The 25,958-nt window shown below is 47.8% G+C and overlaps 11 protein-coding genes across 11 annotated transcripts; 7 read left to right on the forward strand and 4 right to left on the reverse strand.

Annotated features, from left to right (window-relative positions):
* Positions 1–375: 375 nt before the first annotated feature.
* N7495_001594 (terpene cyclase/mutase family protein) lies at positions 376–2,687 on the forward strand (the record flags this gene model as incomplete). Its single annotated transcript, XM_057204264.1, has 3 exons — positions 376–579; positions 631–2,540; positions 2,597–2,687. 3 exons carry the CDS (start codon positions 376–378, stop codon positions 2,685–2,687), a joined length of 2,205 nt encoding a protein of 734 aa, XP_057068337.1.
* A 931-nt stretch (positions 2,688–3,618) lies between these two features.
* N7495_001595 (co-chaperone SGT1) lies at positions 3,619–4,992 on the forward strand (the record flags this gene model as incomplete). The annotated part of the gene is made up of 2 exons (XM_057204265.1): positions 3,619–4,416; positions 4,480–4,992. 2 exons carry the CDS (start codon positions 3,619–3,621, stop codon positions 4,990–4,992), a joined length of 1,311 nt encoding a protein of 436 aa, XP_057068338.1.
* Positions 4,993–6,353: 1,361 nt separating this feature from the next.
* Positions 6,354–7,877, forward strand: hapX (bZIP transcription factor HapX; the record flags this gene model as incomplete). Its single annotated transcript, XM_057204266.1, has 1 exon — positions 6,354–7,877. One exon carries the CDS (start codon positions 6,354–6,356, stop codon positions 7,875–7,877), a length of 1,524 nt encoding a protein of 507 aa, XP_057068339.1.
* A 960-nt stretch (positions 7,878–8,837) lies between these two features.
* Positions 8,838–10,401, reverse strand: N7495_001597 (mitofusin complex protein UGO1; the record flags this gene model as incomplete). Its single annotated transcript, XM_057204267.1, has 2 exons — positions 8,838–9,989; positions 10,039–10,401. 2 exons carry the CDS (start codon positions 10,399–10,401, stop codon positions 8,838–8,840), a joined length of 1,515 nt encoding a protein of 504 aa, XP_057068340.1.
* A 222-nt stretch (positions 10,402–10,623) lies between these two features.
* Positions 10,624–11,345, forward strand: N7495_001598 (ferredoxin family 2Fe-2S iron-sulfur cluster binding protein; the record flags this gene model as incomplete). Its single annotated transcript, XM_057204268.1, has 3 exons — positions 10,624–10,877; positions 10,934–11,040; positions 11,104–11,345. 3 exons carry the CDS (start codon positions 10,624–10,626, stop codon positions 11,343–11,345), a joined length of 603 nt encoding a protein of 200 aa, XP_057068341.1.
* A 265-nt stretch (positions 11,346–11,610) lies between these two features.
* N7495_001599 (rRNA-processing protein RRP15) lies at positions 11,611–12,480 on the reverse strand (the record flags this gene model as incomplete). Its single annotated transcript, XM_057204269.1, has 1 exon — positions 11,611–12,480. The coding sequence occupies one exon, from the start codon at positions 12,478–12,480 to the stop codon at positions 11,611–11,613; it is 870 nt and encodes a 289-aa protein (XP_057068342.1).
* A 226-nt stretch (positions 12,481–12,706) lies between these two features.
* Positions 12,707–14,417, forward strand: N7495_001600 (RNA-binding signal recognition particle subunit SRP54; the record flags this gene model as incomplete). The annotated part of the gene is made up of 3 exons (XM_057204270.1): positions 12,707–12,784; positions 12,842–14,045; positions 14,101–14,417. 3 exons carry the CDS (start codon positions 12,707–12,709, stop codon positions 14,415–14,417), a joined length of 1,599 nt encoding a protein of 532 aa, XP_057068343.1.
* Positions 14,418–16,221: 1,804 nt separating this feature from the next.
* Positions 16,222–18,747, reverse strand: N7495_001601 (F-box protein; the record flags this gene model as incomplete). Its single annotated transcript, XM_057204271.1, has 2 exons — positions 16,222–18,506; positions 18,558–18,747. The coding sequence occupies 2 exons, from the start codon at positions 18,745–18,747 to the stop codon at positions 16,222–16,224; spliced, it is 2,475 nt and encodes an 824-aa protein (XP_057068344.1).
* A 622-nt stretch (positions 18,748–19,369) lies between these two features.
* Positions 19,370–21,134, reverse strand: N7495_001602 (lanthionine synthetase C family protein; the record flags this gene model as incomplete). The annotated part of the gene is made up of 4 exons (XM_057204272.1): positions 19,370–20,145; positions 20,207–20,220; positions 20,290–20,863; positions 20,951–21,134. 4 exons carry the CDS (start codon positions 21,132–21,134, stop codon positions 19,370–19,372), a joined length of 1,548 nt encoding a protein of 515 aa, XP_057068345.1.
* Positions 21,135–21,565: 431 nt separating this feature from the next.
* N7495_001603 (putative histone acetyltransferase Spt10) lies at positions 21,566–23,288 on the forward strand (the record flags this gene model as incomplete). Its single annotated transcript, XM_057204273.1, has 2 exons — positions 21,566–22,114; positions 22,164–23,288. Coding segments are annotated over 2 exons (1,674 nt in total), but the record flags the coding sequence as incomplete, so codon positions are not given.
* A 415-nt stretch (positions 23,289–23,703) lies between these two features.
* N7495_001604 (chaperonin-containing T-complex subunit CCT7) lies at positions 23,704–25,713 on the forward strand (the record flags this gene model as incomplete). Its single annotated transcript, XM_057204274.1, has 6 exons — positions 23,704–23,749; positions 23,832–23,998; positions 24,075–24,411; positions 24,472–24,844; positions 24,898–25,559; positions 25,613–25,713. The coding sequence occupies 6 exons, from the start codon at positions 23,704–23,706 to the stop codon at positions 25,711–25,713; spliced, it is 1,686 nt and encodes a 561-aa protein (XP_057068347.1).
* Between the last annotated feature and the right edge of the window lie 245 nt (positions 25,714–25,958).

A 25,958-nucleotide genomic window follows, 5' to 3' on the forward strand; every position in this document is an offset into this window, starting at 1 on the left:
AATTCTATATTTCTAATTCTTATGAATCCGAGGAGATAATTGTCCAAAAGCTAAGTCTATAACAGCCTTGGAACGAATAATCCCAGTCAAATTCCTGAGGTATAGATACTTCGATGTCCTTTCTCATCATATCATAAACTCGGACTGGATATATATTTGAGCAATGTAATTTGGAACTTCTTTTTCCATATTAAGCTGACAACAAAACTGAACAAATTATTATACCTGTTCTTCAATATACTGTGCAGCCTTGAGAATGATGACTCAGCTTCCCCAGTGTTTATCCTTATCGATAGTACGATTGATTAGCTTGATTTCTCCAACCCAGCTTGTTTCCCAATTGCGACTCAGGGGGAGAGTAATAGCTTGTCAATCATGGCCTCATATATAGGTCCCTGGCGAACTGAAGCTCAAGGCCATCTTAAGTCAGACGCCAATGGCGACTCAATAACTGACTACACTCGCTGGCGCCTAGTCAACGAGGGGGGTCGCCAGACATGGCGATATCTCGAATCTGACGAGGAGAACGACGCATGGCCACAGACAGTTGCTGACAGATACCACTTGGGCCAGCCGACAGTATGATGCCAATCTAATTACTCCTCGTCCTTTACTAATATTTTGCTATAGGGTCTTCCAGATCTGTCAGAGGCTAAAACACCTTTACAAGCTGCCGAGAATGGCCTTTCCTTTTTCTCACATCTACAACTAGAACCTGGTAACTGGGCCTGTGAGTACGGTGGTCCCATGTTCTTACTCCCCGGTTTGTTGATTACATGGTATGTGACCAACACCCCTATCCCGCCGGAGTATGCGACGGAGATCAAACGTTACCTGTTTGCCCGACAGAATCCAGAGGATGGTGGTTGGGGCTTGCATATTGAAGGGCACAGCTCTGTATTTGGCACCTCTATGAACTATGTAGCCCTGCGTCTGGTAGGAGTCAGTGAGGACGACCCCCGTATGATCAAAGCCCGTGGCCTGCTTCACAAGTTTGGTGGTGCTGTCTACGGACCTCATTGGGCCAAAGCTTGGCTCAGTATCTTGGGTGTGATGGATTGGGAGGGTGTGAACCCAGTCCCTCCTGAACTATGGCTGGTTCCTGACTGGGTGCCTTTTGCGCCGTGGCGCTGGTGGATTCATATTCGCCAAGTTTTCCTCCCTCTCTCTTATATCTGGTCAAAGAAATGGTCTTTCCCACTAAACGATTTAACCAAACAAATCCGCGAAGAGCTATACACCCAGCCATATGATTCCATTGACTTTTCGCAACACCGCAACTCTATTCACTCTGCTGACAACTACTACCCTAAGACTTGGGTCTTGAACGGCATCAATGAGCTAGTAGTTCGAGTCTGGAACCCTTTTTTCCGACTGAGTAGCATTGCCAAGAAGGCTGAGGATTGGACTTGGGAGCTGATCCGCATGGAAGATGAGAACACCGACTATGCCGGACTTGGCCCTGTCAGTAATCCGTTGAACATGGTCGCATGCTACATCCATGATGGACCTGATAGCTACTCTGTTCGTCGTCATCGAGAGCGACTCAACGACTACATGTGGATGAAGGACGAAGGGATGTTAGCAAACGGTACTAATGGTGTCCAAGTTTGGGACACAACTTTCGTCACACAGGCTGTTGTGGTTGCCGGAATGGCCGATGATCCCAAGTGGCGACCCATGCTGAGTCGTGCTCTCGACTTCATTGATGATCATCAGATTCGGGAAAACGTGCCCGACCAAGAAAAGTGCTACCGTCAGCACCGGAAGGGCGCCTGGCCCTTCAGCACCAAGACACAAGGATATACAGTCAGTGACTGCACTGCCGAGGGTCTCCGATCAACAATTCAACTACAAGAGATGCACAATTTCCCCAAAAAGATTTCCCTTGATCGACTGAAAGATAGCGTGGACTGCCTTCTTTTGATGCAAAATCCAACTGGAGGTTTCACCGAGTACGAGACCACGCGAGCTTCTGCTAAAGTCGAGTGGCTTAATGCCGCTGAAGTCTTTGGTGGAATCATGATCGGCTACGACTACCCCGAGTGTACCACTGCAGCCGTTACCGCTCTATCCCTGTTTAGCAAGTACTATCCCGACTATCGTGCGGACGAGATCCATCGCGTAAAAAGCAAAGCCGTTGCATATATCAAGCGTGCTCAACGTGATGATGGCAGTTGGTACGGTTCATGGGGTATCTGCTTCACTTATGCTGCTATGTTTGCCTTAGAGAGTCTGGCCAGTGTCGGCGAGACATACGAGACCAGTGAAAACTCTCGCCGAGGCTGCGAGTTCCTGATCTCTAAGCAGCAGGCTGATGGTGGCTGGGGTGAGTCATATCTCAGCAGTGAGAAGCATACCTATGTACAGCATGAAAAGTCCCAAGTAGTACAGACCGCCTGGGCGTGTCTAGCACTCATGGAGGCCCACTACCCCCATAAAGAACCCCTCGAAAGAGCCATGAAGGTGCTTATGTCCCGTCAGCAGAAAAACGGCGAATGGCTGCAGGAGGCCATTGAGGGTGTTTTCAATCAGTCATGGTATGTTCCCAAAGATATCTATATCTATTACAGATCGAGTACTAACCAATTATTAGCATGATCTCATATCCTAACTACAAGTTCTACTGGCCTATCCGTGCTCTGGGCTTGTATAGTAAGAGGTTTGGCAACGAAGAGCTACAGTGAAAACCGAAATGGCGTCCAAGCTCTTAGTGTACTTATAATCATAATCTGTGGAACCGATATCAGCCGACATACCGGAATCGAATTTTCACAACTTCAACTTCAACCTTGGCATTTAGGCATGCCACTTCACTTTTACCCAGGCTTGAAATATGCATATTCCTATTTTTCGACTGCTAACTATCCGCTATGGAAATGGCCTAATCAACCGACAATGATTTATCATCATTCTCTCTTCAACCCTACCTAGGTACCTAAAGAGATAGAACTGTACTGTCCGCTATGGGATTCACATTTTCAAGCGCCAGTTCCTAATATCCTAAACCTAGTTGAATTATCAAGTGTGACTTCAACTTTCACTTCCCTCTCACTTCCAAGGTTCGTCAATTAAAGCACGCACGTGACGAATTCCAAGAATATCTAGTAGGTATATAAGCTTCATCTAGAACAGTTCTACTTTCATCTTCCTTACACATCATTTGCGGTTTAACATCTCTATCGGCGGTCACGCCATCCATGGTAAATGGCCTAACTGCATATGGGGACTGGGCAAATATGAAAATACGGTCAACTGTCATTATAGTCCTATGGATATGATTTCACTCTCACTTTTTTACTGCTCAAGTCTCAATAAAGCTAGCAGCGTTAGGATAAACCAACAATATGGTGACATATCATAGTCCAACTTCACATTAAAACCTAGGGGTGATTGCCAGAGATCTTGATTTAAGAGTACTGAAAACAAGCAATCATGAGGGTTTGTATTCTCTCCAATGCTGTAGGCGGTAAGGTAACAAGCTTATTAAAAGACGGGCAGTTTTACCCCCCACTTTCGGAGCTTGGGCCATCATCAGGGCGGTAAGTCGCATAATGATGATCCCCCGCTCTCAAGATTCGAAAATTGACAACCTTCCCTTGTTGCGTACCACCCATCATGGATTTAGCCAAAGAAGCTGCCAAGGCCGCTTCAGCTATGGACTATACCGGTGCCATCGATTCTTACACACGTGCATTGATTGAAATGCCTCGCGCCGCCCCATACTATATCGAACGTTCCAAAGCATACACCCGTTTGTCGACCTCAAGTGGTGGTCCCAAACATCACGCTGCTTTACGTGACGCTGAAATTGCGTTGACACTTTCTAAGGAACGTGGTAGCCGTGAGCTCATCTTGTCGTCTCAGATGCGTCGAGCAATCTCACTGTACAATCTTGGTCGCCTCGGTGATGCAGAATATCTTTTTTCATCTATTGAAGCCAAAATCCGCGACGATGGCGGCGAAACGCGACAGGGTCTCCACCCGGAGAAGATAGCACCCTCAAATGGTGGTCTTGGGTCCGCGGTTTCGGTCCACTTGAACAAGGTGCGCCGCGAGCTTAGTGATCTTCCAGACGGCGACGAGAAGGCTCGAGTTGTGGTCTCTGTGGATGTCAAGGGGCTTAGCATTCCAACTGCCGATGAAATCAAGGCAGAATTTGATTTAGCCCAGGAAAATGGAAATGCGCATCACACGGAAGAGACTTCTAGCGCCGCCCCTGGTACCAGTGACAACAGCGCACATAATACTGAAAAGACTGGCAATCCCAGCTCAAATGTCGCAGCTGCTTCATCTCGTCCTGAAATCCAAGAGTTCCGACACGAATGGTACCAGTCTCATGACTCTGTCGTGGTGATCATGTACGTTAAAGGAGCTAGCAAGGATTCAGTAGAGTTGAAAGCCTCAGAAGACTCGGTAATAGTAGACAAATTTCTTATGTTCCCCATTTGATTCAAGATGCTTATCTTACTCTAATAGATTTCAGGCTCCTTCCTTGGTTCTGGAGGCAGCGTGAACATATTCAACTTCAGCCCTCTCTACGCCCCCATCACAGGCGAACCCACCGTCTCAGTCAAAATCAATAAAATCGAAATGACTATGCAGAAGAAAATCCCCGGAAAGAAGTGGCACTCACTGAAGGCCCCAACTAATGCCCCGGATATTACTGATCGTCCTGTCGCATCAGCCCCAGCCCCTGCTGCTGGCCCCGTCTACCCGACTTCATCTCGTCATGGTACGAAGGACTGGGACAAGACGATAAACGATATTGTGGGGAAAATGGTTGCCGATGGTGACGTTCAAGACTCTTCACAAGAATTAGATGCCGGCGGTGATGCGGTGAACGATTTCTTCAAGAAGTTGTATGCGTCCGCCGATCCGGATTCTCAACGGGCTATGCAGAAAAGCTTTATTGAGAGTAACGGAACGTCGCTTAGCACCAATTGGGATGAAGTGGGCAAGACCAGGATGGAGCCGCACCCCCCGACCTAAACGATCAAGAACATGTATTTTAGAAAGGTCTCCACTTAGTCGAGCCTTACAGAGTAATTACCTCCAGCGATTCCTACCTTCAGCACGTACGTAGCAGTAGGTAGTCTGGCAAAAGGTTGCAATGCTATTTCACACTCACTATTTCAAAATTCAACATGGATTTGAAGAACAACAAGGTTCACGTAGACGTCTAGTGTTATACATTGTCACATTCCATGGCTCTTTACCTCGCTATGAGTCATATATTGGAAAAAAAAAGTGAGCAAAGGAAGACATTATAGTCCCGCAGGTGGGTATACGCCGTGTTTCGGCCTAAGGGAGTCAAAATGCTGGTAGATCTGCTGCTGATTGATAAAAAAAATTGCATAATGTGGGGTAAATTGGACGTGCCAAGACACACAACGTAATCAATACTCAAAGGGACACGGAATGAAAAGAACTAAATCGGACGCTATTCAAGCCTTCGGAATTTTATTCCCTCGTTCGATTCATAGGGGAGAAGTGGCCCGTGGTTCATGGCCCGTGGTTATTGACCTAGCGCCATCAGATAAGATCACCGAAGGGATTTTCAGCCGATCTATACGGCATTAATCTTGGGTTGGAAAAGACTCTGCTTCTCATTGGTCTTATTCTGATTTCTGCTAGGTCATGACCGTTGATCGGAAGGATGAAGCTTTTCCATTAGGTCTAAATATTACAATACAGATGCATTTTTTTTTCTCTCCTCGTTTTATATTACGTCACGTCATTCAATTCCGTAGTTACCAGAAGCAGTAGACGAGATACATATCGATTATTTACTTCAGCTTTTAGCTTGCAAGGTAGTAATTCTCATTGTTCAGCGAGGAAAACCGCTGTAAAAGGCCTCAATCTGTTAAAGCCTCAAATAAAGTCAAATATTGTTGGCTGTTGTCTCCACATCGGATCTGATAACTGTATATAAATACAGAGTAGACGGGATAGAGGCTGCCGAATAAAATACGTGGTGTTTACTCGGTACAGCCGATTCACACATCCGAGACCGGCGTCATGTGAGCATAATCTTATCTGATCATCGCCTTTTTCTCTCCTTTGCTTTCCCGCTTTCTTTCCCCCTTCCAATATTGAGCTTCCAAGCTACTCTCCCACCCCATTCCCACACCTTACCTTTTCACGATCCCCTCTCTTAAAAATTGACTTAAATTCTGAGGTCAGCAATTTTTTTCCCGAGTGGCCCCAACTCGCTTATCGGCTCATATGAGCACACATCCGCTCCTCCGGACTAGAGACCGTTCGTGCGTAATCCCGAATCTGTCCGAATCATGGTCCCACCACTAACCCTAACAAAGCACCTGAATTGATATTTGATATTTGGCATCAAAATGGCCACAGGCGTGTCAATCACGCCTGCGCCGGCTCTTGCTCCCTCGCCGGCTACCAGAGCATCTGTCGCACCATCGCCAGGGCCTGGCACACCCGGCTCAATCACATCAAAGGAATGGGTCATTCCACCTCGTCCAAAGCCTGGCCGTAAGCCTGCTACTGATACCCCACCTACTAAGCGCAAGGCGCAGAACAGAGCGGCTCAGAGAGCTTTCCGGGAGCGACGCGCTGCACGAGTTCAGGAGTTGGAAGAACAGATGAAAGAAGTCGAGGATGGCCATGACATTCACGTGGCTTCTTTCCGCGAACAAATTTCTCTCCTCTCACGGGAGATCGAGACTTGTCGTGATGAGGTGAAATGGTGGCGGGATCGATGCCACTCCCTCGAGCAGGAGGTGTCGATTGAAAAGAGTGCAAAGGAAGCTCTTATCAAGCAATTGCGAGATTCTTTGAACAGCTCGAACAACCTTCACCCATCTAATATGCCCGATTCAGTACCTTTGCCTCCTCGTACTCGCTCGACCCGAAGCTCCCGAATGGAGGGGGTGGTTACTGCTAACCCTGACACAAATAAGGAGGGTGACCACATCCCACTTGGTTGCACAGACTGTTCATCCGCTCACTGCCAATGCATTGAGGATGCCTTCGGCATGCCTATTGATATTGATACTCACGAGTCTTACCGTCCCAGACATCCTCCTCATGGAGTCGGCAGCCCGGAACGTGAGCTTTCTGAGCCTAAAATCAAGCCCGATCCCGAAGAGATGGAGATTGACTTCACTGCTCGATTTGCCGGTGCCCCAGTGGTCCAGTCAACCGCAAATATCAACCACAACAACAGCAATAACAACGCCAATGTGTCATCGCCACCTGTGGATCCCTGCGGCTTCTGCCAGGATGGAACTCCCTGCATATGTGCCGAGATGGCTGCCCAGGAAGAGCAGCGCCACGGTAACTCTTTCTCGCAGAACCGCCTCGCTCCCATCCAGTCTATCTCTCAATTCACTCCTCCGCCATCAGATAGTGATGTGACTATCGCATATACTGACGTGACTCTCCCGCCGCTCAGCGAAGCTACAAACCCTTGTGCCAACGGCCCTGGAACTTGCGCTCAGTGCCTTGCAGATCCTCAAAGCACTCTGTTCTGCAAGAGCTTAGCCGCATCTCGCTTGGCAAGTGGCTCTTCCTCGGGAGGAGGTTGCTGCGGTGGTAAGGGAGTCGATGGCGGATGCTGCATGTCACGTAATGTCCCTGCCAACCCTGCCCCTGTTGCACCTAAGCCTAAGCCCAATACTCCTAATGCGCTCACATTGAGCTGTGCCGATGCATTTACCACACTCTCACGCCACCCTAACTACTCCCGCGCTAGTGACGAAATTTCAACTTGGCTGCCAAAGCTACACCCTCTGCCCAATGCACGGGAATTGGCTGCTGCTCACGATAGCCGCGCAGCTATGGAAATCGAAGCAGCTAGTGTAATGGGAGTGCTCCGCTACTTTGATCGACGCTTCGCCGACAATTAAACCCGAAACAAAAAGCATCCTCCACGCATCACCCTTCTTTTCAACTTCTGCATTAGGTTCTTCCCCTTGAGCCTCGTCGCAGGCAATTTGATACCCATACCCCGATTGCCCCATGTACCAATAAATTGACAGTCGCCAATCTTTTCACGCCTTTTCTATCTTTTACATTTTTTATTTACTGCAACTTCATCTCGCAAGTTGGGAAGCTGTTCGCCCACAGCAATCCGTTGGACTAGTTCCCTCAAAAAGCATCAAATCTTCTCCTCAATTTATCCTCCGTTACTTGCCGCATTTGCAATATGGAGGTATTTGACCGATATGAGCATGGTCAAGGTTTATTCCAATGGCTTTGATGTTCTTCTATTCCATAAAGTTAGGCAATGACTGGAAGAGGTTGGATTTGAATGGCGTTCTGGTCTACACCTTATATTATGGTATCTTATGAATGGAATGATCTTCAAGTCAATCGCATGATGTAATCTTACTATGTAACTAGTTTAGATGTAGTTGTCATCAGATCCCGTTTCACGTTCAAGGCGGAACTAATCCATGGATAGCTAGAACGAGGGCAAGTATAGTTGGGGTTTGAAATATATCAAGCTTCTTTACAAACTTGGAACAGCAAAGCTACAATTTATATGCTTGCCGGATGGTAAGCTTGGAAGAGATGTGTCTTTGATAGTTGAGATGCGGATTATCGAATTGCTATATAAGCGCGTGGTTTTTATACATGGCTGAGAGTGAGAGATAGCAGCCACCTGCCCCTTGGATCCATTCCCTGGGGTATACAGTGTGAGCAGATGGAGGGAAGAACCAAGAAAGATCAAAAATGAAGCGCAAAGAGATCAATCATTTGAGATCACCGGCTGGCATTGATATATGGTTCATGGCTGAAATGGAGTATTGCATCATTTCAGAATAGTATACGAGAAGAGGGAATTTTTGGACGAAAAATCACATCTAAAATTGACCGCCACTGGAACGACCATATCCGCCACGCATCGTCACTTCGTCTTCACTGCCGCCTGCGAACCCACCCAGAAGACTGGACCCCCAAATACCAGCTATGCCCCACATGCCTACCCGCCAGCCGCGGTATAGACCCTGGATACCCTGGCCCTGCTGTCTCTTCTGCAGCTGGCGTTGGGAGGATGGCTTGCCGAGAAGTTCTCGTGCATGCTCAGCACCTGTTGGGTTGGGGCTCATGCCTTCATCGTGGACGATGTGCCACATTGTGCCCACAATGCCGCGGTATGTGCGCGGGGTAGGAACGATTGTCTCAACGTCATAAGCGTCGATAGAAGCAGCACGAATACCGACTCCGGAAGCTTTCTGGCGCAAACTGAGAGACGTGTATGTAGCTATCTGGGCGCGGCGAAGAACGGTTTCGAGGGGGAAGCGCACTGCGAGCTCGAGGCCTGAGCTGAGAAATGTGAAGAGACCCCACAGTGAAGGGCTGAGGTGTGGGTCTATGGACAGGTAGGACTTCAAGAAGAGAGGGGTGGCGGTTGTGATGAAATGGGGTAGACTGGAGTGGAGGATTGTGATTGGGACTAGGTGCTGCGGAACTGTGCAGTTTGGCGTGGGGAGTTGGCGGATTGCTCGGATGAGAGAACGCGGGCCATGTGTTGCAGGTGTGAGCATGAGAAGGGTGCGGGCTGTGTCTATTGGGGAGAGGATGAGCGCGGAGAGGGATGACGAAACGAAGGAAAGGATCAATGTCGTAAAGGGCGAAGGGGCTGTCAATATATCGGCTGTCAAGGATGAGGTTATGTCTTCCTCTGGTAGACCTGCGATGGCGGAAAGCAGACTTCGTATAAATGTGTTTAATGTCGGGAGAAGTAGTGAGTAGATAAAGGTTGAGTTGGATGCTTTCCATGGGGAAGTCAGGCCGTTGGTCGTCCACATCTGGGACAGCACGTCCATTATAGCATTAGGGTTACGGATGGTCAAGGCATGTTTCGACGGTGCTGGTGCTGCATCTGCACGGATGTAGCCACTACGGTCTGTGATGCGATGCCGAGCCTTTCGAGATCGTGGCGTGCTCGGCGAGGGTGTGGTCGGAGCTGCTGAAGTGAAATAGGTGCTCTCATCGTCAGATGAATCTAGTTCCTGTATATTTTGTTAGGTTCGTAAATGGATGGACGAGTGGCCCTCTTACTGATTCATACGAGCTACTCGCCGCTCCAGTGCTAAGCAACTGGTCCGGCTGTTCCTCTATAGCATCAGGCACCACATAGACCTGCAGGATAGTTTTGGCGACATCGAACGGTTGGGCAATCAGCACTTGACTGTAGCGGACAAGAGAATTATTCACTGCCTCGCGAACCCAGTCTGATACTGATGGTGAGGACTCGAGGTAGTCTGTGTAGTCGATATCCGGAATGAGATTGCGTGCTGTGCTCCCGAACACGACGGCCGACGACGGTGACGGCACCCCGGGCGTAGGAGCTGTGACTGGCGATAGCCCAGACTGGGGAATATAATAAGGGCGCAGGGGATTAACCCCTTCACGAGACGTCATGTTGAATGTGGATTATAAAGGTCGGGGATAAAGATCAGAAAAGGTTTCGGAGAAAGAAGGGCAACTTTTGAAAAGTCCGAGGCCGCCTTTTACCGTTTGTCTTTTTTTTTCCCTTCCGTCAATTGGGCGAACATTACTCACTACTCCGCTGGTCCCCCGGCCCTTTCCCCATATTTGGTGATTTCATTTCTTACTTGTCTTTTCTTTTTAATTATTTACACAATGGTTTTTTGTCGGGGATTGAGCCACCAATTGCGCTGGGTCGCTGGCGATATAGGCATTATTCAGTCGCGGAGCTATGCTAGCCGCGCTATGGCGCCGCGGAGGATCGGAGGGGCCGTGAGCTTGATTAAGTCAAATTCGAGTGCACAGCACGGTATCCTTTCGTCATTGCGAGCGCAATTGTCGCAGCGCGCGTTCTCCGTCACCGCGCAAGCTGCTCACGGTCATATTACACCACCCAAGCCAGGAGAGGAGTAAGTTCTACGAATTCGCTGTGTCCTTATATTGTCGACTGACAGTGATGTGATAGAATCAACGTGACCTTCATCGACAAGGATGGCATCAAGGTGGAGTTGCAGATTGCCGAAGGAGATAACCTTCTAGACATTGCCCAAGCTAATGACTTGGAGATGGAGGGTATGTTGAGCAGCGATGCGGTATATACTCGAGATTTTCATTAACATCATGTTTCTACAATAGGTGCCTGCGGTGGATCCTGTGCTTGCTCGACGTGCCATGTGATTGTGGAGGATTCGGACATGTTTGATAAGATGGAGGAGCCCTCGGACGACGAGAACGATATGCTGGATCTGGCGTTTGGGTTGACCGAGACCTCTCGGTTAGGCTGCCAGGTGTTGATGACCAAAGCTATGGATGGTCTGGTGGTACGCTTGCCATCTGTGACTCGGAATCTTCAAGCTAGCGACTTCGAGGCGAAATAACCTTGGAAGACGTTCGGAACACCCTTGCTCTGGATAAATGTTGCTCGTGAAGTCAAGAATCGGACAAAAGAGCAATAGTCTGCTGGACTCTGTACTATTTGATTTGGGTTGCGTTATTTCTGCAATATACCGAATGAAGACCTCCTGTATGAACTTTTTTATATAGAAAACGGACACCATGGATATGGATTTACAAAGCGAAGATATAGAACATGAACATCTCCCAACGCCAAAAACATGCCACAAAGAATCGTAGACTTTAAAATTAAGCCTCCTCGATATTCAACGGCTTCCCCTTCTTGCCGTTAATTAGTTCAAGGAATCCTTGCTTGCTAACCTCGTTGACGGCCTTCTCCCGCTCTCCCAGACCAACCGTTCCTTTTCGGCGCTCAACCATGGCAGCCTCTTCACCTCGGACTTGTGCTGCGCGGACAGCATTGAACAGTTTGACAACACCACGCTGTGCCATCTTGCGCAGTCGCTTCTCATCCTCGGCCACGGGTCCAGCGATACCTCGCTCGATACCCATGACATCGCGAACACGACCGCGGTCTAATTCCTCCTTCTTTTCGGCACGCATATTGGCGCGTGCGGCCTTGTCGAGTTGCTCATTGGCGAATTCATCTGTAGCTTTTGCAGCAATTCTGCTCCTTGAAAGAACGGGATCGGCTCTAGCAGAGGTAGGAAGTTTTGTAGATAGAATTTTTGAAATAGAGGTTGAGAAGATGGTAGGATCGTTACGCTTAGCAACTGATTTGCGCGGGCCATCTGTATTGGAGGCCGAGCCATCAGAGAGGCCGTCATCGTCATCGTCAGATCCAGAGGCGTCGTTGTTGTCATCGTCTTCCATGATTTCATCTTCGTCGGCGGTGGGCTTTTTCTTTTGCTTAGATGCAGGGGAGAGCTTGGTCTTCTTGCTCTCTTTCATCGGTAGGGTTTTAGTGAACTTGGGCTTTTTCTGAGGAGCGCCAGCATCCTCCTCGTCTGAGTCCGCAAGATTGACAGCCTTGAAGTCATCTTCGCCCTCATCTTCGGAGCTGCTGTGGTAAGACTTTTGCTTGCGGAACTTCTTGGGCTTGGTCTTGCCACGCATGCCCTCATCGACCTTGCGCTTTTTAGAATAAGACCCAACCATTGTGAAATAATGGAGAAAATGGATGTTTTGGAGTAAAGAGAAAGCAAGCCCGTCTGGAGTTTACTGAAATGCGATTCAACTTTTTTTTGGGCGGTGAAAGCCTTCCTCTCTCCGATTGGCTCTCCGCATTGCCTCCTTGGCCTTTCCACTTCTCGCCCCTCCACTTGTACTGGCGCATATTAAGGACCGTGAATATCTTCATTTTCGTTCCTCATAATCATCCATCATGGTCCTGCAAGATTTAGGGCGGCGCATCAATGCTGCCGTCAATGACTTGACGAGATCCAACAACCTTGACGAGAAGGTATGATAAAGTACTTGCCAAAGCCAATAACGTATCCTGATCAGCTAACTTGCGAAGGCATTTGATGAAATGCTCAAAGAGATCTGTGCTGCACTTCTATCCGCCGATGTGAATGTGCGCCTCGTTCAATCGCTTCGTAAATCCATCAAATCGAGTGTCAACTTTGCTACTATCCCCGCCGCTACCAACAAGAAGCGCCTAATCCAGAAAACTGTCTTTGACGAGCTGGTGAAATTGGTCGACCCTCATGCAGAGCCCTTCCGCCCCAAGAAAGGCCGCCCTAATGTCATCATGTTCGTCGGTTTGCAGGGTGCCGGTAAAACCACCACCTGTACTAAGCTGGCTCGACACTACCAGATGCGCGGCTTCAAGACCGCTTTGGTCTGCGCGGATACTTTCCGAGCTGGTGCTTTCGATCAGCTGAAACAGAATGCTACCAAGGCCAAGATCCCATACTATGGTAGCTTGACACAGACCGACCCCGCGGTCGTGGCTGCGGAGGGTGTTGCCAAGTTCAAGAAGGAGCGCTTTGATATCATCATCGTCGATACCAGTGGTCGTCACAGACAGGAAGAGGAGTTGTTCACCGAGATGACCCAAATCCAGGAAGCTGTCACCCCTGACCAGACCATCATGGTTTTGGACAGCACAATCGGTCAAGCCGCTGAAGCCCAATCATCAGCTTTCAAAGCCACTGCCGACTTCGGAGCCATTATCATCACCAAGACCGACGGTCATGCTGCCGGTGGTGGTGCCATTTCTGCCGTTGCTGCCACAAATACTCCAATTATCTTCCTGGGAACAGGTGAACACATGATGGATCTAGAGCGCTTTGAGCCACGTGCCTTTGTCCAGAAGCTATTGGGCATGGGTGACATCACTGGCCTGTTCGAGCACGTGCAAGCCGTTACCAAGGACTCTGCAGCAGCCAAGGAAACCTACAAGCACATTGCTGAGGGTATCTACACACTTCGGGATTTCCGTGAGAACATTACCTCCATTATGAAGATGGGTCCGTTATCTAAGCTTTCTGGCATGATTCCTGGTCTATCAAACTTGACTCAGGGTCTAGACGATGAGGATGGCTCCTTGAAGCTACGCCGCATGGTATACATCTTCGACAGCATGACTGTTGCTGAAATGGACAGTGATGGCAAGATCTTTGTCGAGAAACCTAGCAGAATGGTTAGGATAGCCCACGGATCCGGCACAACAGTTAGAGAGGTTGAGGACTTACTTTCCCAACACAGGATGATGGCTGGTAAGTTTTTATATCCAGGTTTCACAATAGGAGCTCTACTAATAAACCCTCACAGGCATGGCAAAGAAGATGGGCAAACTCAACCAGAACAACAAACGAGCTCAGAATATGGCCAAAGGTGGAAACAGCCAGCAACAAATGGCAGCTATGCAAAAGAAGATGGCTTCTCTAGGTCAGGGCGGTGGTATGCCTGGAATGGGCGATATGGGCAAGATGATGCAACAAATGATGGGCGGTGGAGGTGGAGGTGGAATGCCTGACATGAGCCAAATAATGCAGATGATGGGCGGTGGTGGTGCGGGAGGTGGTGGAATGCCAGATATGAGCTCGTTGATGAAGATGATGGGTGGTGGTGGTGGACCTGGACGCTAATTACCCAGGCCCTTATTACATATCGTCCATCACCTTGGCATCTGGGCTGGTGTTTTGGCGTTTGAATAAATCCCATTTGCGGTCTTCAAAATACGCAATTTTTAAATATAACTACCTACCTATACCTTGAATACTTCGGGAGTCTCTTGTAATAGAGAAGCCCTTGTCAAATAATGTGATTTTATATGATAGTCTACGCTTATAGGAACAAGCTTGGAAAATCGGGGGTAGTAGTCAAATACCAAGACTCTGTAGTGTAATTTGTAGGACCTCTTTCTCCTACTCTATGATTATGCTGTGATCAGTGGTTGGTGGTTCGAGACGTGCTTCCTCTGTCCAAAAACTGTCTTACAAGTTTTAGTAACTGGTAATTGTGAGTTTTTGCCGAATTCACTGCTTTCCCCCTTCTTTTTCAATCATTCTGTGGTTCCGAACTTCATTATATGGCTTATGAGAACGTGTTATTTGACACCTTTCGCGTCCTTCATCACTTCCTAACTTGTATGAAGTTGTTCAGTTTTCAGCCTCAGATAAGTGGGGTGTCGATCAGTGGGTCTGATTATGTGATCTTATGTACGGCTTAACTATTTATGGTCGATTTATTTACCTACCCAAAGACTCGTTGGTCAAGGCAAAGATCAAAATGTTCAATTACGGTCATTTCAACAGTTTGAGTGTCACTTTTCATAAATTAAAACTGTGTAAACACGAATAGTTTTTTATGTCACCACTCTGAGGCCGTTCCCTGGTCCATTTTCACTTCCAACATTCCGGGACCCTACTCAACACAGGCTATATCTCTATCTACGCAATATTTGCTTAACTACATGATACCAGTTCAATCTTGGAATGTTCTTGATTTGTGTTTTCATTCATAACCCTGCAAATTCTAGTTGTCTATGTCATGGTGTTCTGTTACGGGGTCAATTCCATCCATATTGAGAACAGGCCGGGCAGCACGAGTTCATGATAAAACCAAGAGAATTTCTGATTATTCTGGAGAAAAGAAGAGTACGTATTTTAGGATGTTTAATGTCGTATGGCCAGGTAAGTTTCTGTTAAATCAAATAGATCTCACTGGCCGAGGTCCCGCTCGTTGACTTTCAATTTGGGAATAGCTTCATAAAAGTAGGTGCAACGAATCGAATGACGCAAAATGCGAACAAAATGACGCGTTTTTCAAAAGTCATAGAGTCATCTATTGAAGTTCAGGACGTTTCGAAAAAGAAAGGGAAAAGGATGGGATTTGGCAAAAACTCACGACTACCAGGCGTCCCTGATAGTTGTTACTAAAACTCGTATGACAGTTTTTAGTGTTTTACGGAGGAAACACGACTCGAACCTCCAACATATAGTGGTTCGCTGCTCCCAGTTATCAAATTGCACCATTGGTCTTTGGTATATACTAGTACCCCCCTTTTTACTCCTTATAAGTCTGATCTACTCACTTACTGCTTATTCACTCTTAGCTCCACTTCGTAAATTAGAATAAAGAGGATGAATCTAGCTCAATATACTCATATTTCTAGTCAACAGAGGTGAGAATAGAAGCTGTCGCAAAAATTTACTCTTCACTCAGATTTGGGGCTTTGGTGAGCTGTACAGATTGACCATTGTTTTGTTTCGCCGAGAGCGAGTCTTGAGCTAATGACGGCAACAATCTTACCGGGCACCCTCATTCTTTAAGTTCTTCCAGGTTTAGCATGGGAGGTGTATAAATTGAAGAAGAAAAGTGATTTCAGAATGATAATTTCAATAAGATATATTGTGTTTCTGAACGAGGGCAATGAGGCTCTTCCTTTTCTCACGGATATAAATATCCCCCTTCAAAATAATTTCCGTAAATGTCTACCATACCACTTCGGACTTTGGGAGTTGGATTACGCACAATCTTCACTTCCCCTTTCCAGTGACCCTCGACAAAATGCGCCATCGACATATGTGGCGTAGTGGTAAAGACACCTGAGAGACTGGAATCTGTACTAAGCCGCCCTCTCTCACGACGCATAACTTGCTCGTATTCGGCCTTTTTTGAGCGGCGAAAAGCGGCAAGTTCGGCAACGAGATCGATTAAATTTTGTGGTGGGTGCTGGGTTGATTTTTTATTCCTGTGTGATGGACTGCGCATCTCGGGTGACGATGTGATAACACGCTGCGATATATCTCGTATTGGAAGGGATGATTCGGTACCATCGTCGTCGTCCGAGGGTATGAGGGAGACTTTCTCGTTCAATATAGCCATGGGGAAATATTTGCTCGGGTCGCTTTCTGGGATGCCGCATTCTTCTTCGCCAAAAAAGCTGAAGTCGTCTGTGGCCGCGGCCCAGAGGGCTTCAGAGTCGCGGTCTCCGGTGCTTGAAACGGTTAAGCCATTGCGCTGATTTGCAGGCTTCCAGGAGATTGATCTTGAATTGTCCGTAGGCGTTATTTCGAGGATTATCTGGCGTAGACCGAAGAGGGATCGCGATCGCTGTTGTTCAGCTATTATGCGGGCTTGGCCTGGTGGGAGAGAATAGTCGGACCCAGCTTGGAGGGCAGCTAATAAAGCTTCATTGGAGCATGCTGTAATGAACCGGATTAGGGTGCCTAATATCGAGGAGTCGGGTGCAATATGTGAAGGTACACCTGTCAAGACGAGGGTTTCCATTTGTGGGATATGAGACGGGTGGAGGTAGGGAAAATAGCTTTCTTTCCCGTTTTGGAGAGGGATGGACTGGGAATTTGGACGTTTTGCAAGAAGTTCTTGAATTCTGTGGGTATGAAGGGTATCCATAGCAGCTCCAGAGACTGGCTCGAGATAATCCGTGCTGGCGGAAGTATTATCGTTGCCTTGTGGCATTCCTTCAATGACCTCTGGAGCAAAAGCGGATCCACGTCTAGGAGCAGGCAATGGTTCAGGGATTCTCGAAAAAATTGGAACCGATTTCGCAGACTGTGTGATTGATGTATCTGCAAGCTCATGGATCGATGGGACTTCTCCTGGTACCTCGTAGATTTGGGCTTCGTGCGAAGCATCCAACTCAGTCGGGTGAGACACTTTACCACCTGCAAGCTCAGGGAGGACTCCCAGTGCCCCAGACGCCATGGGAACTTCCTTTGACGGTGGCTCTACGGTCACCACTGCATGATGAGCCCGGAAATATACCATTTTATTACCAGCAACATTCCTCAGTAGTGGCGCAAACTTCTCACCTCCTGGGTATTTTCCAGATTTTGGCGAAGAGGTTTTTTTCTGTATGAAGTCTGCCGTATTGACCGTTCCGACATCAAGCGCATGAAGACGCCCTGACGATAGGAGACTTACAACACCTTCCACTGTTATCTGATTATTTGCAATATACAGGTGCGTGATGCCTGATAGCGACAAGTCTTCGATCCAGTGCCTGTTTGATGTTGGCCGGGCCAGCAATTTCAAAAGGTGTTCATCTAATTTCGAAGAGTTGAATATATCGATCCCAAGAGCATGTTTTGAGATCTGAAAGATAGGATCCGGTGATGACCGGGTTCTTGAACGAGACTGCTGTGAACTGCTAGCGGTGAAAAAAGAAGCCTGTAGCAGTGAACGAACGGCCATATCTGTAAGCATATTGTCACGTAAATCTAAGAAACGAACTCTTTTCCCAATGGCATTAGCTAGATACCCAGCATCTGTATCTTTCAGACCGATGCCGCGTAGTTTCAGTACTTGAAGATGTTCAAGCTGAGAGAGTGAAGACAGAACATATCGGTCTCGTGCGGACGTAGTATACGAGAGATTCAGATAACTCAACAAGGGGAAGTGAAGTAAAGTTTCTGCCAGACCGGCAGAGGTGGTATTCGGCTCGTGTTCCGCGAGCAGAAGACGGATATTATATTGGCTGGAAGAATTCTGATTCTTCAATGCAACCATTGAATTGTGATCAAAAAACGGCAGCCTTGATACCATGAGACATTGCAGACATGGAAGAAATTCCAGAATATCTCTCAGCCAGCCAGGCCGGGGGCCGTCGTATATCTCTGACAAAGCAGGGGGAAGATGAAGTGTGTGAGTTAAGGATCGTACTTCTCGCCTGGCATATTTAAGGGTTCTTCGAAACCGTGTAAGCGCCACTATTAGGATTTGTCAGTCATGAATTTAGTTTAGGCTAAGTGTGGTTTTACCATAGACCGCGTCGTTCTCAGTTCCGAAATGAGATGCTGGATCACCCCAAAGAAATGGCATAAATAGGTCGTGCCATCGATGACAGACTAATGATGCTGCACAAAGATCGCTGGAAGGGATGTAGTGGGCGATTATCACCCATGCATCTCGGTCTGTTGCTGATTCGTATGACGGTGGGATGAAATCCATCATCACAAGCCACGCGAGGTCGTCAAGGTAAGGTTATGGAAGTGGGGCTCGACGAACATTCCAAGATTAAAGAGACTAGTTTGTACGGAGTACATCAAAGGATTCCGAGTTTATTTCAGCTTCCGGGCTCTTTTAAGTAACGAGATTTGGGACATATTGTACCATGTTCGCTTTCGTTTGATGAGTTGGCTTAGCCACTTTGTGCCCCGTTTATATGGGGTCAAGGCTTCTTGGACACGTTCATGGGCGTACTTGCCAATGTCTTTGCCACAGTCCCAGCGGGGTTATTAATCAATTGGGATTTGAGAATCCATTACCGCGAAAAAGCTAGTTGAGAAGACTAGTCTCAAGCTATTCTTTCATTTTCTGTTTGTCTGAACATTTTACCTAATGTTTGTTCCGATGATGTCATCCAAGGATCCGCGGAGTAGAGCTAGAGTAGAACTATTCAACACCACGTCTTATATTGTCTACTCTTAATAGATCTTATCAGGACCTCAACTAATATCGGCGGATTATTCTGATTCAATATTTTTCAATCAATTACAGGCATGAACTGTTCTCGAGAATACTTCGAACTAACCTTGGAAGGTAGCATACCGCGAAAACAGCCATGGATAGTTCAAAACATACCAACAACACCATTTCCACCAATGAACGGAAATCCAAGCTCAGCACGCCGGGCAGTCTGGAAAGAAACGTCGTTCTCCAACTCCCCTTCAGGAAGTTCTAACTTGCGCAATCGTGCCTGGAGCACACCACAAGTCTCCGCCCACGCACATACAGTACCCGCGAGGCCCTCGAACAGGCAATATGGATCATCGGGCATGCGGAAGTCTCTTTCAGGACTCACTGGTGTAATGTTATATGGCCGTGTCTCACGTGAGTGCAGCATAAATGCTAGAGCCTTCGACAAGAAGAAGTCCGACGTGAGATATCCGGCGTCAGGTGCCTCTGCAGTTCCTATACGTTGAAAGTACCTGTATCGGGCTTCATCAATGTCCTTTGAGTGATATTCGAAAAAATCATGAAGGATAAGCCAGGGCCAGGCATTGCCAGCGATACCATGACACAGACCGCCGCCTTTAGAGAGAATTCCTTCTTCCCAAATACGCGCAGTGGCGAGATCAATAGCCTGATCCCACTCGGGACACCAGTGATCCAGAAGTAAAGGAGAGTTCAAAGCAGTCGCTACGAGAAGCAGAAGACCAGGACTGCCGTGACAGAACTGGACAAACTCGGGGCGCCCTCCGGCACCAAATTTTGGGAATGACATTGGGAGATGGCCGTTGCTGGCTATGCACAATTTGCAGAGCGCGGTTATTGTGTCGCCAATAACAGGGAGGAAGTCTGAGATTTCCTCTGGTTTGCATGCTAAAATGGCAGGGAGAATCCCAGCTGTTCACACCTCCGGTTAGAAATGGCATTCTTCCATCTGTTATCATCAATATGTACTTACTAATTCCATGAGCCCTAGTTATAGTTAAGTTATGAAGATTAGCTTAGCAAATCTTCAGATGAAGGTAAATAGGCATGTCTTACGCTCCAAAGCCATAATAACCTTCCACCCAGGCATACATCAACGGATGTGCATCATCTGACCCGTTTTTTTCTGCATAATCCTTCGAGCCCTGTCGTCCAGCATCAATGATCACACGAACCAGCTCCGGGATTAAATCGAGAACTGGGGTGAGGGATCTTTGAGTTTCTTCATCAAATTGGTGAGCACGGATATTTATGAGCGTCCAAAGGAGACCTGCACGACCAAACAATATTTCATCGCCGCCCATGTTACGACCATTATGGGGGACAATGGGTCCATTTTTCAGTGCTAGGCTTGTCGCGTCGTGAAGACAGGTAATATCATGTTGAGAGAGCCTGGTGTTTAGATCATCTTCTCCTCTATTCCTAGCAACCGCAGCAAGCATACGTAGGACTACAGCAGTCACGGGGGATGAAGAGCCCATAGGGCTTAGTCGAGATGGAAGCAGAGGAATATCTGGGATCCCAGGTGGAACCCTTTGGAGTGCGAGATGGCGATAATCCCTCGAGGAACCTTTTTCACCTTCCAGTACCGAGGATTGGTAGTCAAGTCTTAAGAATGCAAGAGCAATTCCTGTGGGAATGAGTATACTTTTGTTCAGCGCTCAAGCTTAAGAAGTTTTGGATGACATTTAACAAGGGAATAAGAGAAATTACCAACCTGGGAAATGTTTAAATATGCCACCAGATTCCCATTGACCATGAATAGAGTCGTTTGAGCTAATTAAATCAGCTCCATTGCGAACTGCGAACCGCAGCTCTTCAAGAGACTTTGAGAGGGTGGCTGTATTGATGGGTAGAAGAGTCAATGTGTTTTGATGGTACCGGGGTAGATGATCCGTCATGATTGAAGTGAAAGCATATCAGATCAAGTTTGAACGCAAAATTTATCATAACAGTCGAATATTGATAAGAACTCAGTTCAGCTTGAGGTCAACCCTACTTTGAATATTGAGTGGGGCCTATATTTCTGCCTTTGTGCCTTGATGCCCTTATCTGTGTCAGAAGTGAAACGTGACACGTCATGTGACATGAGTCAGCAGGACCACAGCTTTACTTGCGTGGCAGCCATTGCGGACTCGAGAATACTCACGCGGTCCTCGAAGTGCGAGGCATATAGAAGTTCAAAAAGTAAGTTAAAAGCCCATGTTTTTCTTGATGTCAGTTTTCTGCTTCTATCCCTTGGGATGAATACAGCTATGGCAATCTGGTGGCTTGATTTCCACTCATTTTCCCTTTGCAATTCCCATCAATTGAAGTGTACTAATATGGCCAGCAGTCCCGTGATCAGCTCTGCCACACTAGGTATCAACATAGTTTTTGCAGAATGTCTGAGGTCCACGTTGATGGTGAGCCCATTTCAACGGGTACAGAGCTGGAGTATCCTCTTGCATTGGCCCCAAGACAGGTGACTTTGCGCGACAGAGTCACTGTGGCGACGTTGGTCCCCTTTGCGTCGGCCGATGAGATGCCGCGGCCATTGCTCAAATATATCTCTGATCAATTCAACAAAGAAATTGAAAAAGGTGATACTTATGCCATGACTGAACCAATTCCATTGGCCCAGTTTGGTCGGTATTGGTTTTCTAGTTTTGGAGTTGTCATGCTACTTGGTGATATACAGAGTGCTGAGCAGACCCACTCGATGGACCGAGCTGGTGCAAATTGGACCAAGCTTTGTCTTGGAGGCTTTCATATTCGACCTAACTACCCTGGCCGCAGCAGTCATGTATGTAACGGTACATTTATTGTTACAGATGCGGCTCGAAATAAGGGTGCCGGAAGATTGATGGGTGAAGCATATCTTGAGTGGGCACCCCGACTGGTGAGTCTCATCTGATTATACCTCAAAGGTAAATACTCACATATTTTAGGGATACACATATGCCGTGTTTAATCTGGTCTACGAGACCAATGTTGCCTCTTGTCGCTTGTGGGATTCTCTCGGCTTCAAGCGTATCGGACGAGTTCCCGGTGGTGGCAGATTAAAGTCCCAACCCGGAGAATTTGTGGATGCTATCATATATGGCCGGGGTCTTAGCCTAGATGGAGAAGACTCTGTGTCACAAGACCGCTTCGAGAAGATTCGGTATTACCTCAAGCACTCCAAATATCCTCGGGGTGCGGATCGTGCAGAGAAAAGTCGACTCCGGAGCGCAGCCACGCATTACAAATTGCTCGGTGGAGAAGACGGAGAGCCTGAACGACTGATGCTTAAAGACAAAGAGGTCGTGTCAGACCCTCAGCAGCAGTATGAGATTGCCCAGGAAGTTCACCTCAAACAACATGCCGGCATCAACAAAACAACCGCTGCTATTGCGGTTAAGTACCACTGGGTGCGCATTAAAGAGACAGTTAACCGCGTGATTCGTGATTGCCCTCAATGTAAAGAGACTCTCAAGGCACCTCCCATCCCAGGGAGTAAAGATGACGACCAATCAACCTCGGCCGAGCCCTCCATGGATGATGATACCATGGATCACCAAGAAATTGACATCCCTCAAGCAATGGATGAAGCACCAGACGATTCCCCAGGCCATAATCCTTTCATAAACTCACAGGTGCCTGTAGGGGTACCTGGTACTATACATCCTATGGCCAACTTCAACCCAATGCCCCTCGACCCTCAAATTATGCAATTACAGCAACAACTTCGACGCTATCAACAACAACAACAACAACAACAACAACAACAACAGCAGCAGCAGCAGCAGCAACAGCAACAACAGCAACAACAACAGCAACAACAGCAAAATGCTATGGCTGGTGCATTTGCTCCAGGACCACAAAGTATGGCCATAACAAACTTTGAAGATGCCATGCGTTATCATACGGCCAATAATGCCTATCAGATGATGGTTGACGATGGATCTGACCCCTTCCGACAGGAGGTGCTGGGACTGATGAACCCACCTTCGCATGAGCTTCAACACGACGCAGAATTACTCGCTAAATACGAGTATGGCAGTCCATCGGAGGGGAACTATGACTTCAATTGAGCAGGCGATATTTTCCACCTGTAATTTTGATCAAACATGGGTTGGCCTTGGGCACAATTGCTATACCGTGACAAATCCCTCACGGCTGTAATATAGGGAATAGCTATTCTCGCACACTTCTCGTATTTTTTTTTAATTTCGGCATATCACAATAATAAAAATAGAAACTTTACATCTTCTGATCTCAAAAATACTTTTTTTTTCAATTTTAATTTGGAGTAGCAAAGTAAGGCGATAAACGGTGGTCACCGCCTTGGGAATTTGAGGGGGATTTTGGGGGGGAAGAGAAGCTTTGGGAAATTTTGGTGGTCGAAGATCACCGAACCCCTCCGACCTTCAACTCCGACCAACACCAAATCCATTCCTTTGATTTCGTGTCAATTTTTCACGGTCTCGGTTTCACTTTGATTATACTATGGCCTTCAACGGCCAAACTCCCACTATCGTGGTGCTGAAGGAGGGTGCGTGTTTCCTGTTCCTAACCCCCGTTAAATGGCAGATTAGTGGGATATCCTCCGTGCTCACAATTGGTATTTACTATAGGCACCGACGCTTCCCAAGGAAAGGGACAGATTATCTCCAACATTAACGCATGCGTTGCTGTACAGTCGACGATCAAGAGCACGTTGGGCCCGTACGGTGGTGACCTACTGCTTGTTGACAGCAATGGCAAACAGACGATCACAAACGATGGCGCTACAGTGATGAAGGTGAAGATTTATCAAAACATGTTTCATTTGGAAGATGGTCTTGTTACTGACATTGTGGGCTTCCTTTTTTGAATAGCTCCTGGATATTGTCCACCCGGCCGCCCGTATTCTCACGGACATTGCTCGATCCCAAGATGCCGAAGTCGGTGACGGAACCACCTCCGTGGTTGTGCTTGCTGGTGAGATTCTGAAGGAGGTGCGAGACCTCGTCGAGCAGGGTGTGAGCTCTCAGACTATCATCAAGGGGTTGCGGAGAGCTGGCGCCATGGCCGTCAATAAGGTCAAGGAAATTGCGGTGGACATCATGGACTCTGCGGAGTCTGAGGAGAAAAAGATTGAGACCCTACGACGATTGGCCGCCACAGCGATGAACAGCAAGCTGATCAAGCGGAATTCGGACTTTTTTACAAAGAGTGAGAGCGATTGGCCTTGCGCACAAACGGGAATATAGGCTGACAATGTGGTATTTACAGTGGTTGTGGACGCCGTCCTTACCTTGGACCAGGACGATCTTAACGAGAAGCTGATTGGTGTGAAGAAGATTACTGGTGGTGGTCTTCAGGATTCCCTCTTCGTCAACGGTGTTGCTTTCAAGAAAACCTTTTCCTACGCCGGTTTCGAGCAGCAGCCTAAGTCCTTCAAGGACCCCAAGATTGTTTGCTTGAATGTTGAGTTGGAGCTGAAGAGCGAGAAGGATAATGCCGAGGTTCGCGTGGAGCAAGTCTCCGAATACCAAGCCATCGTCGATGCCGAGTGGCAGATTATCTTTAACAAGCTTGAGGCCATCTACAAGACTGGTGCTAAGGTTGTGCTCAGCAAGTTGCCAATCGGTGATCTTGCTACCCAGTACGCATCCGACCCTACAATTTTTGTACTTGTTTTTTACTGACAGTTTACAGGTACTTTGCCGATCGCGATATCTTCTGTGCTGGTCGTGTTGCAGCTGACGACATGGACCGGGTTTGCCAGGCTACCGCAGCTGCCACCCAGTCAACTTGCAGTGACATTCAGGACCGTCACCTCGGTACCTGCGGTTCGTTCGAGGAGCGTCAAATTGGTGGAGAGCGTTTCAACATCTTCTCCGAGTGCCCTGCTGCCAAGACCTGCACCCTTGTCCTGCGCGGTGGTGCTGAGCAGTTCATTGCCGAGGTGGAGCGCAGTCTGCACGATGCCATTATGATTGTGAAGCGCGCCCTGAAGAACACCACTATTGTTGCAGGAGGTGGTGCCACTGAAATGGAACTGTCAAGCTACCTGCACGGATTTGCCGACCGAAACGTTCCCCACAAGCAGCAGGCCGTCGTCAAGGCATTCGCCAAGGCCCTCGAGGTTATCCCCCGCCAGCTTTGTGACAATGCCGGCTTCGATGCCACTGACATCCTCAACCGACTGCGCGTCGAGCACCGCAAGGGCAATGTTTGGTGTGGTGTGGACTTTGACGAAGAGGGAGTCCGTGATAACATGCTTGCTTTCGTCTGGGAGCCCAGCCTGGTGAAGGTTAATGCCATTCAAGCTGCAGTAGAGGCAGCCTGCCTAATTTTGAGTGTGGATGAAACGATCAGTAAGTGTATACACAGTGTTTGCAGTATTGCGCCTAACTAACACACTTCACAGAGAACGAGGAGTCTGCTCAACCTGGTGCTCCCCGTGGAATGCCTCCTGGAGCTGCCCAGCGCGCCCTCCGGGGTCGTGGCCGTGGGATGCCCCGCCGTTAAATGAGTTAATGCCATGAAAAGTTGATGGTTTACACAAAAGATTTGGTAATGAATTGAGTCCCGTTGCTTCGTGGTCATGGAAGGGATCTGCTGTATGAAGTTTAGCAGTTGTAGACAATTACTCTTGGATCAGGCCATGGTCTCTTCCTAAAGTACATAAGGCTCGCAAGATTTCTTTTCTTTTGACGAGTATCCCGAGTTCTTCACTGAGTAGACAGTTCATGCTATACCTAAATAGTATGTTT

Source organism: Penicillium taxi, assembly GCF_028828555.1.
Source record: "Penicillium taxi strain IBT 34144 chromosome Unknown utg000001l_segment0_segment0, whole genome shotgun sequence".
Lineage (NCBI taxonomy): Eukaryota > Fungi > Ascomycota > Eurotiomycetes > Eurotiales > Aspergillaceae > Penicillium > Penicillium taxi.